Below are 16,696 nucleotides of genomic sequence, written 5' to 3' on the forward strand. Positions count from 1 at the left end.
GTCCTGAGGGTGGTAGCAGTCAATTTAATGAGAACAGTTTACCCTGTTCTTCCTCCCTCCCATGGTAGGCAGAAGAACTAAACAAACACCTGGAAAGGGATCCCATTTTTCCCCCTACCCATCAGCCACAGTTATCACAGTTGCCTCTTTTCTAGGGTGGGCAGCACACAGAAACAACATTCAAGAGCAAAGCATCTTTTTTGCTCAAGAGATGAGGGTGCATATCAATGTCCAGGAGAAAAGGGTGATACACAGAGCCTGGCAGGCCATCATGTACAGTGTTCCATTACCACCATGATGTTCCACAAGAATAAACAAGGAGACTTGAGAATGTCCCTCATTTGCATGGAGGTGATCAAATTGACAGATACATCTGAGCCGGCAGATATAATTATCTGTTGTCATGCAGAGACAGGCTCAATTATTTTGGTCATCAACAAGAAGTGTATTTCATTTTGTTCCGGGAGAAATCTCTTTTAATATTTGCTTCTATCTCCAAGACAGTTATTTCTACCCAAGACTGTCTAACTGACTGTCAGAGAATTACATAAAATTGCTAAGGGGGGAGCTACCAATAATGATCAGAGCTCATTCCACCAGGGCCAAGTGATTTTGCCGGCTTCTCTATGGACTATATCCCTGACATTTTAAGGCAGCTGTCTGGAACTCCATAGACAATTTAACCAAGCATTATGCTACCACAGAGGCTTCCGGAGAGGATGGTGTATTTGGTAAACCAGCCCTGCTGTTGCCGTTTACAGGGCTCTGCAAATTGACTCCAGGTGAGTGGGCAGTGCTATGAAAATCACCCACAATGGAAAGTTTGTATGGTCAAGCACTCCAAGAAGAAAGAGAATATACTTTATATTTTGTCCCTATGCACACTCTTCATCCTGCCTTGCTTCCCTGGTTCTTTGAAATACCTCGCACTGGGCAAAAAAGTGTTCCAAAATGGGAATGTACATATGGGCAACACATACAGAAGAGCTCAGTTGATTGGTAAGTATCTACTGTATCTTCACACTGTAATTTGTTCTGCTTTTTTCCCTTCCCTATTATTACCCATTCTTTTGTGTAACAGTCATAATAGGAGGTCCTAATCTGGTAAATAATGATTACAAGCATAGACTATTTAACATAAAAATACATTGGCCCACAGCACAAGCTTATAGTACAGCCTAACAGTATTTCCCATACTAGAAGTAGCTAGTGTTCACAGGATCTGCGCATTTAGATTTAGCTTTTTCAGACATATATATTCTGCCAAGTGCCTAGCATGTTTTGGGCAATCAGGATTTGTGGTAGTGGTGATATGTTTTATTAGACCAACTAGTTTTTTACAATACAGCTACAACCTGGATAGCATGATTTGGGACACTCTATAAATAATGTCTGTGGCATCACATCTGTCTAAAAGAGTAATAATCAGACATTGAGGAAATGTGCTTTGGTTTCTAGTTTTGTATATTATTAGCAAGTGACAAAAAAGAAAACCAACTTTGAAGCTAGTATAAATTTTCATGGCTCAGAGGCAGGCAGTGAAACTGTTGGTTTACTCCAGCTGAGAAGCGAGCCACACTATGAACTAGAGCTAATATTAGTAATACCAATATGGAAAAAAACTGCAAATTTAGGAAAATGTCCTACTATTTAAAGGACTAATGCCAGTAAAGAATATACCTCTAATTGGAATAAAACCAAATTATTTATAATATCCTGTGAAGTGAAAAAATATATAAATTCTGAATTATTTATTTACTTATCTCAACGGATGTCCAATAAGAGAGAGAGGGAATTTTCTGGTTCATATATTGTTACTTTTTTATGGGTTTGAGTAGACATTATAAGAAAGAGGACAAGGAGAGGCATTGCATTATGTGACAGTGTCTTGCATTCAAAAGCTTGTCTAACTTTATCCCAGCTACATGGTTGGTCCAATAAAAGAGATCACCCTAAGAACTCCTTGCTTCTCACATATTTTTTGGACCGGCATGACTATAACACTACTCCTAAACTACTTAATTATTGTAAAACCAGGGTGAAAGTAACATTCCATTATGGTACAGGTATATTTCTTTATACTAGGGAGCATTGAAAATAGCTATTAAGTATTTTGCACAGGAGAAAATTAAACAGCTAATTTATCAATACTGAACTTTGAAAATTAGTTTTGTAAAAAGTGGAAATGTTCTTCCACTGGAATATGATATTTTGTTAATTAATTGTATGTCTTGAACTGTCTCCCTGGTTTTTTTGTTTGAATCCTATTTCATTTAGCTTACCAGTAAACTGTCCCATGTTAAGCCTTTGAGTGAGTTTAACAAGGGTACTTTCAGAGGAATAGGTATAACTGATCAGAATTGAGCTTGATAAAACTAGCTATCCCTTCATGCATTGAATGAGACACAAGATAAATACACTGGGCCCAATTCACAGGCACTGCATCTGTCTGCATGTTGCATTCAGCCCTTTTAAAGCCATTATTAGTGATTTTTTTTCTTTTGTTACTAAATTACTTCTAGTACCTTAAGAAGTGCTTCTTTCTAGTTTAGCTCTTTTTAAAATTAACAGGTATTAAATAGTGATGGATGTGCTCAAGGTCCCAAAATGATCTTTATATTCACCATACAGACTATAGTGATTAGAACATTATTGAAAATAAAACTTACCACAGTGTGCCATATCTCTTCAGTTTTCATGTGAAGTAGTCCTCTTGCTGGTTGCCAATGCCACAAATGGTTTTTATTTCATATATTGTCCCAAAGTATCTTTTTGGAATTGTTATAAAAAAAACCGCTCAACTTTTATTTATTTACTCATTTATTTTATATTTTCACCCAAATGAAAAACAGAAGTGCAGTATCCCCTCAAAATGAAGTATGATACCTTCACATAGAATTTAGATGACATCTTATCAAACACTAACTCACTCCCTTCCTTGGGCCCAAAATCAAATTCAGAATGGAGGTGCTGGATTTGGAAATCCCTCAGATCCCGTCAGTTTGATTTCTCCTAGTTAAGTACCTTTAAAAATATGATTCAGAAACCCCTCTGAAATTCTTCACTCATATGCCTAGGGGCAGAATTGCTTTGCTTTACCCACTAGCTGTCAGTGTTCAGATATTTGACTGCCTCTATGGATGCCCAAGAGAGCAGAAGAGGAAGAAGGAACCCTTTGAACAATCTCATTCAGAGACACAAACAAAATAAAACAAATCAGATGAGCAGAATCCAGATATGGACATTTCTCTGTAAAAAAGCTTCAAGCTTGGCTCTCAGGATGGCAAGCCATTTCACTGATGCCAGTAGCATTTCTTGTGTTTTGTTGGGGTTACTGACAGCCAAATTTGGCTTAAGATGGTTAGTTTAGATTAAGTACATTTCCATTAGTAAATGTTTTGGCATGTATGATCAGAAACACCCTTTAAAACTGCACCTCAATTTACTAGACAGTCAGTCATACCCATGGAAGGCAAACTGTATATATAGTGCATTTGATTATGTAAACAAACCGTCTTTTGAAGGAACAGAAGAAAGAGAGGGACTAACACACTGATCTTCAAAAGTGTTTAGGGTACCCTACGTCTGCAGTGAGCCCTGGTAGGGATGCCCCTGAGCATGCCTTGCCCACCTACTCTAGCTTTCATTTACCAAACCTGGAGATAAATCTGGGAAAACACAAGGGGGATACCCCTTCAGTCACTCTCAAGGTCTCTGCTTGAGAGTGGCTGCTAGGTATAGACACACCTTTGCACACCTAACTCCCGTTTCAGCTCCTAAATAGGGGCCTCACTGCTTCTTGTTTTGATGTTCTCTTTGTTATTGCTACTAGTACCAGGAGAGTATGCATGTTGTTTTTATTCTGAGATCTAAAAAAGGAGACAAAATACTTATAGGATTATCACCACTCACATCAAGCAAGCAGAGTAGGAGTAGAATTGATTAGGGCCGTAGCTTGAGGACTTGAGAGACTGGCTTCTAGCCCTGCTTTGCCTTAGGATTTTCTGTATAAACTTGAGCAAGTCTGCTAACTTCTCAGGGCTAGATTCACAGAGGGACACATAGAGCATTTCAAAATACAGGGAGTTAATTTGGTGGGGTCTAGGCACAAACAGGAGCTTGAAGAACTGCAGAAGGAGCTGGCCAGATTGCTGCCTACTGCAAGGTCTCCTTGGGAGGAGAGACAAAAGCTACTAAAGCAGATCGAGGCACTTAGAAACAAAGGTGAAGTCAGCCATAGCTCCACAACACTGGACAGAGACATCAAGCCCTCTTAAAAGAGATAGAAGAGCAGCCAAGCAGTGGGGAGGACCAAGACTTGAGAGAAGAACCTCAATGAGACCACATCCATGGGGGGAGGTTGCAGAAATCCAAAGAGACTGTGGGGATGGCTGCCCACACCAGAGTCCGGCTAAATGAGTAGCAACAGAGAGGTAGGAATGACAGAGCAGTCCTTCCTCAGTGATAGCCTTCACAGGAAGGGTGACCTGAAGAAGAGGGGGCAGTGGTCAAGTCCACCACAGCCAATGGGGAAAACATGAAAGAGTGTTCCCTGAGTGGGAATTGTGGGGCTGAGAGATGGGGAAAGAAACCCCCAGGGGAAATGCCAAGTCCATGCACCAGAAGCCAGAAAGAGTCCGAGCCTGTCTAGCAGCAAGGATCCAGGAGAAAAGAAAGAGAGTAGCCCACCAGAATGCAGGAAATTCAACTCCAGCAAGACCAGAACAGGAATTGATGCCAAAGACTGCAGAAGGAGCACCAACCAGTGACCAGAGTCAGAGGTGAGGACAGAGAAGTACCTGAGCATGACTTGAGAGGACGTTGAGCCCCGGTGATGGCCCTCCTCAGATGTTGCCCCGACAGGGACTGAAGCCAGAGGGGAAGATGGTGACCTGTAACAGTCACGAAGAAAGATCTGAATATCCTGCCCCAGGGTAAGACAAACCAGAGGGCAGACAGACGCGGGTCTGCTGTGTTTGTGAACAACCTGGTTTTCAGGATGGACTGGAAAAGATTGAAACAGATGTTCCAACAGACAAGAACTGTAAATTATGCTGACATATCAAAGAACAAAAAGAGGAAAAGTTGAGGCATGGAAACTTTTAACACGTCAGTGAAGCCACTCAAGTATTGGCAACCTTTGCTGGACAGGTTTTATGTTGCATACCTCTGCAGGTAAAAATAGACAGCATAACTGCTCCTCATAGAGACTGCCAAGTAGTGCCACAGTTGCCCTAGGACCTGTGGGATTTGGGGTTGGAACAGGGGTAGGCAACCCCTGGCATGGGTGCCAGAGTGTGGCACACAAAGGCAAGTTCCTTGGTACATGCAACTTGGGGCAGACAGTGGGGAAGTGGCTGGGGCTGCACTACCACAACAAGGATTGGGCCCCTGGCTGCTCCCCCACCACATGCCATTGGCACCCTAGTGTCTTACAAGTTGAGGTTGTTGGTGTTTTTGGCACCCTGCCCAAAAATGCTGTCAACCCTGGGTTAGGATATAGACCCGATAGGAAACCCCCTGCAGTTCTATATGGAAGGAGGGATTCAAGAACAGGGGATAAGCTATGGGGATACTTGAAAGACTGTTTGTTATACTGGGTACAGGTGGGAGGCTATCCCAAAGATAAGCAGAAGGAAAGAGATCCAGGTGAAAGAAACCTTGCCCATTTTTGAGCTAGCTTCAGGAAATAAGCAGCCAGAGAACAGTAAAATCTGAAAAGGGCACTGTTAAGGCAACCAGTATAGTAGTTGTGAGCTGCCCTGAAAACTAGTCAGAGGCCCTAGTTGGAAACTCCTGCAGGTGGCTAGGGGGAGCCACCTGACTGGAAGTGGTGGGGCTTAGGAGGTAAAATCCCAGGGCCTGAGCCAGAGCATGCAGTCTGGTCCTGCAGGCAGCAGGGAGAGGAGCTCTTGAACAGGAAGGCCATTAGAGAGCAAATGCCTGAACTGCAAGTAAGAGATCTATAGCTTGCAAGGAAGTTGGACCCAGAGTGGGGGTCTTTTGTGTATTTTAGTCATAGGCAGCAGGGTTATGTTTTAACTATTGCTGGAGGACAGGATGTGAGTAATAGAAGAGGAGGTTATGTGGCACCTGAGGGGTGCACCGACATTTAGCCCATGAATAGCCTAAGGTGGTGTTGTCCTTCACAGGCAAAGATGACCATATCCAGCAAAGCGGGGAGGAGAAGAAAGAAAAGAAGTAGGAAAGAAAAAGGGAGGGAGAAAAGAGAAAAGAAAAAAGAGGGGGGTGGAAGCTAGGTCATGTGGGTACGTAGGTGACTTACAAGCCTGACCTTTGCCTTAGTCTGCTGCAGCAGGGGCAGGAGAGTGGTGAGGACTGGATACAGGAGGTTTTCATTTTCCTCACCATGCGTTTCTTCATTGCTTCTTCCATGTGCATTGCTGTTTGAAGGCCAGTGGTCTGTTCTGGATTGATGACATCCAGGATGGACGGTCGTGAGGGGATACAGCAAGGTTAAACTATGGAGGGGTACAATAGGAGCAGCCTCACCCTGGTCAAGGGATGCTGGGGGCACTGAATAAAGCTGAGAGCAGCTTTGCCTCAGCAAGGAATGGCCGGGGGCTGAGATTGAAACAAGAACAGATAGAGCCAGGACAGTTTACAGCTGTGGGCTAAAGCCAGAAAGGCTAATGCAGAAGCCCATCGCCAGGGGCCCCAGAGCTACAGAGAGCAGGATTGTACAGGTAGAACCAACAGAGGTGATAGCTGTGACCTGAAGCCAAAAGCTAAGGCCAAAGCACTTCCCACAATAGCACTTCCCTACAAAAAGCTAAATCCATTGGACCTTGCAAGGAACTCAGATACTATGGTACAGCTAAGATGGGCGACTGCAGTAGTGTGAGATCAGAAAGCAGGTTCAGAATGTCTAAATGACATTCCCAGGGATATGCATCAGCACTGTAGCACACTGCATGCAGTTCAGCTGGAAGCAGGCAGAGGGGGTTTACAATCTGCTTTGATGGATTGGGCCCATTTATGATGATAATTGACTGGCCCCATGGGAGTTGAAAGTTCCCAGGGAGAGACAGGAGGGCTGCAGGGCTGGATGTGGAAGCCTGAGCTGGAGTACTGTCCCTGAGTCAGAGGGAAGAGGAATCTGAGCACAGCTGAAATCGAGCGAGTGAGCGCATGCGATCAGGTCAGTAGGCTCTTGGATGAGCCCCAAGCACGGCGCCAAAGTACCTGGGTCTCGGAGAAAACAACAAGTGAAACCAAGAGACTGAGTTTGCTGGAGGGAATAAGAGAGAAAGGAAAGAGTCTGCATTAGTGACTGCAGCACCAAGCCCAAGCACTCTCTCAGGGTCTGGGAAAAGACCCACAGAGGGATTTTTCTGTGTGTGTGTTGTGGATTGGTTTACATTGATTCCTGGGGCTCCCCCCAGGGAAACAAAAACTGAGTGAGCAATCTGCAACCATTACAAGCCTACACAATTGTCTGGTGACAATGAAACTGTTTTATGATGGTGAGAAGCTTTACCATGTTTGTAATGGTGGCAAGATGCAGTTATGCCAATAAATAACAAGGGGGAATAGGCTGGGACTTTTCAAATCCTCATTGTTGCAACTGAGCCAAGCTTAATTGAATACATTTGAAGCATGGGAGCATTTAAAAACACACTGGCCTAAGTGGGCCAAATCCCAAAGACCTCACTTAAGAAACTCTGAAAATCAAATGGCAGCTTTACTTGAGTATGGATTGAAGAAATGTACCTCCTTAGGACTGACTCTGAAAATCCCATGATAACAAGTAGAATAGTCTTTGGCTTGGGAAGAGAATATTTTGATAGACTGTCAGAATTGTGTAAAGGAGCTTTGATTAGCGTATGTAATGTTCAGTGAACTTATCTTGTGCAGGAAGTGGGGAATAGTCAAGAGCTGGAGAAATAAAATTGGAATTTTTCCTGGTTATATGTGCATAGAAGTGAAAGGGCCACAGAGGCCAATGTGGCTAAAGACTAGAGTAAACAGGAGGCTTTTTAAAGCATTAAAATGCAAACAATGTGGTAATAAGGTAGATCGGGAAATGTATAAAGATAATCAGAGGAGACTATGAAGAATAATTAGAGGACCATTAAGAAACAGTAAAGAATATGAAACCTCAGAGAATTTCCCCACAAAACTATAACATTGATCTAGAGTGTAAAAGAAGGGAAGCAATGTACACCTGATTTTTTAAGATATAGGAACTGTGCTAAGGAGGATAAAATATTTTTTTTAAACCCCCACCCCAGGATTAGATTTCCTGGAAAGAAGCTGGAAAAAGATGAGAAGAAATTGAAACAGGTTCATGGCTGAGAGGACATGAGAACCAAATCACCTTCCTCCACAACTGTTAAGGGAAATAAGGATAGCTATTAGCAAATTATTAACTGATATCATCTTCTTACCTCAAAGACCAAAACATAGGAGATTTAATAATGTTAGGCACAACCGGATCATGAGATTACCTTGGAATCCTATACTAGTTTTGGGGGAAGCATTTATGCCTTTAAAGCCGCGGTTTTCAAACTTCTTGAGTTGAGCCCCACTTTGAGTTATAATTGTGTTCATGCCCCCCACCAACGCAGACAAAAACAGACATGCAAAATATGCTTTCATAAACTTAACAGAGACTAACACAACTTAAATTGCTTAATTAAAGTATCTGAAGCTGTAAATTTCAAATTCACACATACTGTACTTACCAATTAATGTCAAGGGTATACCTGTTTCTCTGCACACAGTATGTCAATTTGTGGAGAGATTTTTGAAACCGACACTGAGGTTGTTCTCCACTTCCAGTCTCAAACAGTACTTTGTCTTTAGCACAGCCAATGCAGATAATTTAAGCTCACACAAACATGACGAACCCAACGGTAAAAGAGCTTTGATTGCACACGTTAACAACGCAGAATAATGCTTTGACAAAGTTTTTGGCAATAAATTGCACTGCCCAAATGTTTGTTGTAATTTTTTTGTGTTGTAAGAGTAGATATGATAGATGCACTAAACCAGAAGGTGGGAAAGGTAGTTGTTACTATGGAAATGTTCGCTAGCTGAATTTAAATACGTTGTAACACCTGTGAAATCAGTGGCAAAAGGTTCACTCATACTATTTCAAAGTGTGCTGTTGTTAAATAGCATGTTCTTGCTTAATAATAATAATAATAATAAAAAAATAAATAAAATATGCCTGGTGCACGGCACCCCCCCCCCCCCACAATGTTCCTTCACACCTCCCCAGGGTGGCAAACCCCACATTTTGAAATCTGCTTCTTTAAATAATTTCATGAAGGAACATCTTGTTGTTTAAGTTTAAAGGTTAAATTGTGCCATTTGGGAATAGGTTTGAAAATAAGGAGCAGTGTAGAGCCATACCACTCCCAAGGGTGCTGAAGCGGGGTTGTACCTCACAGGTACAAGTCCTTCTTGTATGTTTTCAGTGCAAAAAGGGCTATTTATAGTTCACACAGTTAAAAAGGGGGCAGGGAAAGTGTGAGGTAGGTGAGTATGCTTAGCTCGATCTGTGTGAAAAAATTATATTATTGGTCTTTGTAGGTAGCATTCAAGGAAAGAACTAGTTAGCAATTCTTTACCCACAGCAGAGCCATGTGGTTGCAAAAGGACTTGCAGAAAGATCTCAGGGTTTATGCAGGGTGTTTATAATAAGTGACATACTGTCCATAATAGAAACAAATATTTATGCTCAGAGACCCCCAGTTAAGACCCCCTCAACACAGTTTCTCACCTTCTAACTTGGCAGCTTATACAGCTCATTGCTGTATTAAAAGCCTGAAAGCCTTCCTGCATAGTTAGTTGGAGAACATGTAGTGAATTCCCTTCCTCTCCATGAACCGGTATAGTAGTTTACACCAGGAGCTGAGGATCTCTTATGAAGCTGCACTTAACTAAGTGGAAGAGCTGTACCCTGTGACTACTCCATGCCTAAAAATCATCATATTTTAGCAGATTAAAATACTTAGCTAGAAGGTATTGCCTAGGTTTCATTTGGTATTATGGACAAAGGGGGACTGTTGGAGTATGACTGGATGAAATTGCTTAATGTTGTAATGAATATGTTCAGAAATGATATTGACCTGAAACGAAACATTTTCATGTTATTATTTATTTATTTATTGCAAGTGAAGGTTTTTAACTTTGATGTCTTTAATAAACTAAATGCAAATGTGCTCTCAATTTCACAATGAAAAAAGTCAGAATATATCCAGGGGTTTTTTTGCTTGGAGGGGAGGGGGCATTCCCCATATTTTTGGGAGCTGAAATTATTTGCTAGATTTGGCACAAAGTTTGGACATAATTTTGTTCAACTTGACTATTCTAAAATATTTTTCCCAGCTACCAGAAGGTTGCTTGAGAGGGCAAGTGTCATCATCAAAGAGTTTATAGCACCTTTAATAGTAATTCTCATTTTGCTGTCAATCTCAAAAGAGACATCAAGGACTGAATGGACTAAGGAGACGGAGCTACTCTTTTTTTCTTCATGATGCTTCTCAGCCCCAGGAAGTGGGAGCAGTTTGCTGCCATTAGCTGCAAATCTGCTCCTGCTTCCCTGCACACGTATACACCTGCCTGGGAGCATTTACTCATGAGTAGTTTACTTGTGAGTAAACTGCTCCTGCATCTAATGCATGTGTAGACGCACCCCTGGGTACTTTTTCAGAATGGCTGCAGCCAGTAGTGGCTCGATCCCTATTCTCTTCTAGCTTTCCCCTTCCTTTATTTTGGGGTGACTAAGTTACATTCCTTTTGTTTGGGGCCTCTTTTTGGATTCTTCCCTACAGGGATCAAGTAGGCTAGTACCTTTATGTCACTTGAAATACTAGAAAAAAGGAGTATTTGTAGTCTGAATAAGCAAAGGTAAGTTGTGATGGCTTGGAAAAAATTCAAAGTTAAATTACCTTCGTTTATAGTACATTGATTGAAGTACATTAAAGAATGCTCTCTTCTGAGACAGCTTATTTGTTTTATTAATGCTTCTACTTCAATACCCCAGTGATATGTATTAGAGTTTTCTTTTTAGGTATTGTTTTGGCTACCTTGCCACTTTTTCAGTAGCTAATGGAATTAATCACTGTTCCTTTGAGACATGTACTTACCTTATTGTAAAGCAGTACTGCTTTATTTAAAACTAAGTGCTAATTTACTGAGAATTATTTATTGTTAGCACAAATCTAAGCCTTTCTGAAAGTCAGAGAATAATGAAGTCTCCCTCATTCAGGCAGCTGATGTTGAAAGAGAGCCTATGACATGAGGCTTGGCAGTGTTCAGCAGCATTACAGGACTTGTGATTGCTGTAATTTGAGCCATTTTTGGTATGTCATGAACTTCCAGTCTTAAACCAAGCTACTTGTGTTGCTATTATGATACTTAAATGCCCAATTTATAATTGAGTTTGATTTAATTTAAGCTTTAATTTTTTTAAAGAGGTGAGGAATAGTAGTCTTGGTTTGAAACAGAATTAACCGTTACCACAGATAAATGAGACTTGGATATTTACTAGGCCTGTGTGAAGTGGCTAGTATTCACTTTGGATTCAGATTCAGCCAATTCAAGGAACAGTGATTCAATTCGGTGATTCAAATCACTGTCCCGAATCTGACTCAGAGATTCTGTAGCAACCAAATCTCCGAATCACACAGGCCCATCCCCCACCGGCTGTCCCAGCCCCAGCAATGGCTGCTCTGCCCACCCCAGCTCCAGGCATTTTGAAAAAAAAAGTCCCTGCTCACCGGGTGCTGCTGGGCAGGGGGTGATCCCCGCTGCCCCCCACCATCCCATGCTGCATGGGGGGCTCTGCATGAGCCCCCCGACCCTCCCCCCCCCACTGTCCCAGGCCCCCCATAGCTGCCCCAGCTCTGGCCCTTTAAGAAAAAAAACAAAACCAGAAAAACCCTGAACTCACTGGTTCCTGCCCGGCAGGGAGTGATCCCCGCTGCCCCCTACTGCCCTATGCCATGTGGGGGGCTCTGCATGAGCCCTCTGAAGCCCGGAGCTTCAGCGGGTGGGACAGCCATGGGGGGGAACAGGGAGGGTCAGGGGGCTCATGACAGAGCCCCCCATGTGGCATTGGGCAGTGGAGATTGCCCCTCCATTGGGCAGCACCTGGTGAGTAGGGGATCTTTTTTAAAGCACTGGGAGTTGGGGCGGGCAGAGCAGCCATGTGGGGGCTGGGAGAGTGGGCGGAGGTCAGGGGGCTCATGACAGAGCCCTCCCTAGGCAGTGGGGATCGCCCCCCAACCGGCAGCACCTGGTGAGTAGGAGCTTTTTTTAAAAGGGCCAGGAGCTGGGGCCAAGCAGAGCAGCCATGGTGGGGCTGGGGTGGAGGGGCTGAGGGAGCAAGCAGGGGATAGGGCCTGGCAGGGGTCCCCCCATGGTCCCCTCCCCACTCCTTCAGCCTCCCCCCCTGCCACCTACTTACCAGCTCCAAGTCCGGCTCCACCTCCCTGCTGCAGTGGACGGGGACTGCCCGAATCATCAAATCTCTCCAAATCTTTTCCGAATAAATTCGGAGAACTTCAAATCAATTTGGTCATGATAAAGGGGTAGGAGTCTCTAATACAGTCTTCCATACCAAGTGCTTTATGACTAAGAATAATATACTCAGTCTCTAGCGTTGCTCCTGGAATATATAGATTGAAATTTTTCAAGACCTGTGTGAGAATACTAGCTATTTTTATTAAAAACTGTAGCAAGGTTCAGGCTCCAGGGGTGGCTGTAATACTTCCTGGTGGCAAAGCAACCCTTGCCTCACTCCAACTCTAGGGTACCCTCCCTTTCTCACTCACCTGCCACACCTTGATGTATTTAATTGATTAGAAGGAAGATGGCCTAAGGGTCCTAGAATGAGCCCCCATTCTTCTGACCGCAAGCAGGTCTCTCCTGGATCCCACTGGTCTCAGTTCTGCCCTCAATCTAAATGGGCCCTTCTGGCCCATCTGCACCCCCAGGGCACCTGTAGTCTTAAGGGCTATTCACAGCCTCTGATCTCCCCTACATCCATGGCCATGCTGTGCAGGTGCTGCTGTACAATTGCTCCCTTGTCAGGGCCTCAGCCTTCTCAGCTTTCACCCCTTTTCTCTTGCTGGGTCTTTTAGCCTTGGTTCTACTGAATGGGACCCAGCTTCTAGACTCCAGCTCTTGTCTTGATTGCTTCAGTTGTAGGCCCTGGGCCCTATCTCCACCCTGTTCTGAGTGCTGAGCTTAAGTTGGCTCTGTCTGGGTCCCCTGGCCCTTTCGGGCTTGGGTCACACTCAGCTACAGTCCTTCCATTGGCTGCCACCCTATAAGGCTCAAGCCCGGTCTATGTCTCAAGCATCTCACCCATGTCAAGGCTCAAGATGCTCTCGTGCCATCAAGCACTGTTGGGACCTCTGTACCACCCCAGCTAGTCCCAATCCCAAACCACTGGTGCAAACTGTAACCAAGGAATAAGCACACTGGGTATAACAAACTTAACTTGCTCTAGGTAAAAATGGTGCAGACATCAACATTAGTTCACTGCCTTGCAGCAAGGCTTTCCCTTAGCCTGGTTTGTATTCCTCTGTAAGGCAGTAGCATTTTACAGGTAGTCCCCAGGGCAGCTCATAAGTAATCCAGGCATCCTCCTGCAGTCTTCCAAAATAGGAGCTCTTCATTCTGCAGCCTGCTGAGCCAGACTGCCTGACCTTGCTCAGACCCTAGGCTTATATGCTGTCTAGGCCCAGCTCTTTCCAGTCAGGTGGCACTCCAGTTCTGCAGAGGTTTCTTGTTGCGGTCTGAAGACTGGTTGCCAGGAAGCTTATGACTTGCTCTGGCAGCTTATTGCTGCCCAAACTAGTCTTTGTCCTATTGCCGGGCAGCTAATTCTGCAATAGGCAGTAATAGCCTCTTGGCCCAAGCTGCCTATTCCTTTTCAGCCAACTCATCCCAGGCAGAGTTCTCTGGACTGGTTGCAGGTGTACCCTTTTACTCTACTGGGCAGCTCCTGCCTGTCTAGGCAGCAGTATTTCTTTCCTGCTTTGCAGCTAGCCCTTGTTCAGTTGTCTGGGTTCATCTGCTGCAGTGTTTCTCCCTAAAGTAATAGGGAGCCCCAGGGTCTCTGTTCCACAAGCATTTAGGGGGCTATACTAGAATGACTGTTTCTGATTTTAATAGACTTGCCAGCAAACAAAGCAGTAGTCATAGCAGTAATGCTGTCTACAGGTATCTGAAACAATTGCTGAGAAATAGTAAGTGCTGAGACAGCAGAAATAATCCATCTTGTGTTCAAAATTTTCCCTTTCCACATAGGGTGAAATTCAGTCTGTGTGTGGTTCCACTGGAACAATGGAATAGCTCTTGCAAAATCCTAGGTTGAACTTGACCCTTCAAAGAAGATTTTGGGATTCCCAAAACACAGTGGCACCTCAATGATTGCACTGAGTATAGTGGTCCTGGAAGTGCTGAGGACCCAGTTGGATACTTCGCTGAGGACCAGGATATTACTGAATCTGTGCAGGAAATGTATCCTAAGTGTTGAAAGTATGCTTGTTTGTATTTAAGAGCCAGGTCCAAAGCCCAGTGAAGTCAATAGAAGTACACCAGTGGGCTTTGTATCAGACTGTAAGCCCACTATTATGTTTCTGTGATAGTTTGCTGATATTGCCTTCATGAAATTATATTCTTGTGTTTCAGTGTTCCAAGTCATGCGAAGGAGGATTCCGGGTTCGGGAGGTGCGGTGTCTGTCAGATGACATGATGCCCAGTAACCAATGTGATCCACACTTTAAACCAGAAGAAAAAGAACTTTGCAACTCCCAGGACTGCATACCCGAAATAGGTAAGGAAAGGGAGATTCTATTGCTTTGACTATGGCACTCCATCTAGTGGCAAAAAATAGTTTACAACCATGTATCGACTTTCTGAATTTAGATTTTATTCTATATTCCAAATTCAGGGTTTTGTATTTAAGCAAAATACAACTTTCTATCTGTGGTGCAAAGCATTTTTCATTTGTGACACTAATTTATAAAAATGTGGAGGCTCTGAAGTCCCAGAGAAGCCCCTTCTAAGATGACACACTTGTGGAGGGGTTTAAACCTCATTCTCAAGTGTTTATTCAAACCCTAATCGTGTACAATACACTGCATTTTCTAACAGTCTACAAGGAACCAGATACTGAATAGCCTAAGCCTTTTTGATTATGAATTGCCAGGTGCAGCTTCACCTTTTCTCCTGCTTGTAAAACACCATACTAAGATGTAAAGACATTTTCAAATATTTAATGAAATATATTAACCAAGTAGAATATATTAAAATTAAAACATACCATCATTCATTATCATCATAATATTTATTCAGCATTTTCCTAATACTGACAGGGATTCTGGTTTTCTCTGTTTAAAAATTGCAAATTCTCTGATTTTAAACCCCCAAACTGTGTTTTTCTTCCATTAAAATGAAACACCATAGCATGTGTGTATCAATTTAACATAATGTTTTATTCATATATTTACAGTTCTAAAGCAATTTGGAAACCTCCCAGTGCCTCAGTCATTATAAGAAAAAAATTCTAAATGCCTATATATTTTTGTGTTTGATTTTTGGATTTTTTTTTATCATGGAAAATCAGAGGTTCCCCTGCCCCCTTTGCTGATCAGGACACAGGCCCAGCTGTGGCTGTCTTCCTGCTGCTCTGTGGCACTGAGCAACACTAATATGCTGGTGCCCTGCCCCTGCCCCACATTCCCAAGCCACAGCCACCCCTAGCCCTGCTGGTGCCCTTCACTCCTGCATAGCCCCCTGCCACCCCCAGGTCATGCTGGTGCCCCTTACTACTAACCTGCAGCCCCCCATCCCTGCTGGTGCCCCATACTCCTGACTCACTGCCCTCTACCACCCTGGTGCCCCTCACTCCCAATCCACAGGCCCCTGCATCTTCTCCCCCCCCCCATCCCTGCCAGTGCCCAGCACTCCCAACTCTCAGTTCCCTGCCCCTCTGGGCCATGCCCCTCTGGTGCCCCTCCCAACATGCAGCCCTTTGGCTCTGCTGAGGCCCTGCACTCCTGACCCACAATCCCCCGGCACTCCTGGTGCCCCTCATTCCCAAGACACCCCCTCCCAGCCCTGCCAGTGCCCCTCACTCCTGGCCCACATCCCCCTGCCCCTCCTGCCCTGCTGGAGGTGGCCCCCAGCTGACCCTGCCTCGCCTAGGCCAGAGTGCAGCAGCTCTGACTCGTATGGGCAGTGATGGAGTGAGACTAGGAGACCTGTGGCCTCCTGGCACAGGCTGGAGAGAGAAGGGGAGGCCTGTGGCACCCCCTGCCCCCCAGGCTAGGGCTTCTGCACCACACCAGGCAACCTGGCCACACCACCCTGGACAGCATCTCCCAGCCCAGCTGCCTCTCCCCTGTGAGCACGGGCACTGGCCCTGGTGCTGCTGGCCCAGCCATGCAGCTCCCCACCACCCTGAAGGGCCCCACTACCTTCTTCGTCTGCTGGAGGGGCAGGTGCCTCCCCTCCACCCCACTCTGCAATGCTGCAGCCCCAACACCCAGACACCTTCCCCCAGTGTTGGTAGGCATCCACCCCCCACCTCACACACCTAACTCCTTCACAGACTCGCATGCCACACAGCCCCCTGGATAGTCTCCAAACCCTGGCCCTCCAACCTCCGCCCCCCATAGGTTTACCTGCAACCAGCTGCTGGGGCTGC

At 44.6% G+C, this 16,696-nt stretch overlaps 1 protein-coding gene across 3 annotated transcripts in view; it reads left to right on the forward strand.

Moving 5' to 3' along the window:
- THSD4 (thrombospondin type 1 domain containing 4) overlaps positions 1 to 16,696 on the forward strand; it is a 702,916-nt gene that overhangs the window by 678,510 nt on the left and 7,710 nt on the right. For all 3 annotated transcript variants that reach the window (XM_059714825.1, XM_019477615.2, XM_019477616.2), the window contains one exon: positions 14,677 to 14,821. In XM_059714825.1, the coding sequence (XP_059570808.1) occupies positions 14,677 to 14,821 (145 nt within the window). The remainder of the gene's footprint in view (positions 1 to 14,676; positions 14,822 to 16,696) is intronic.

Source organism: Alligator mississippiensis, chromosome 11 (assembly GCF_030867095.1).
Source record: "Alligator mississippiensis isolate rAllMis1 chromosome 11, rAllMis1, whole genome shotgun sequence".
Lineage (NCBI taxonomy): Eukaryota > Metazoa > Chordata > Crocodylia > Alligatoridae > Alligator > Alligator mississippiensis.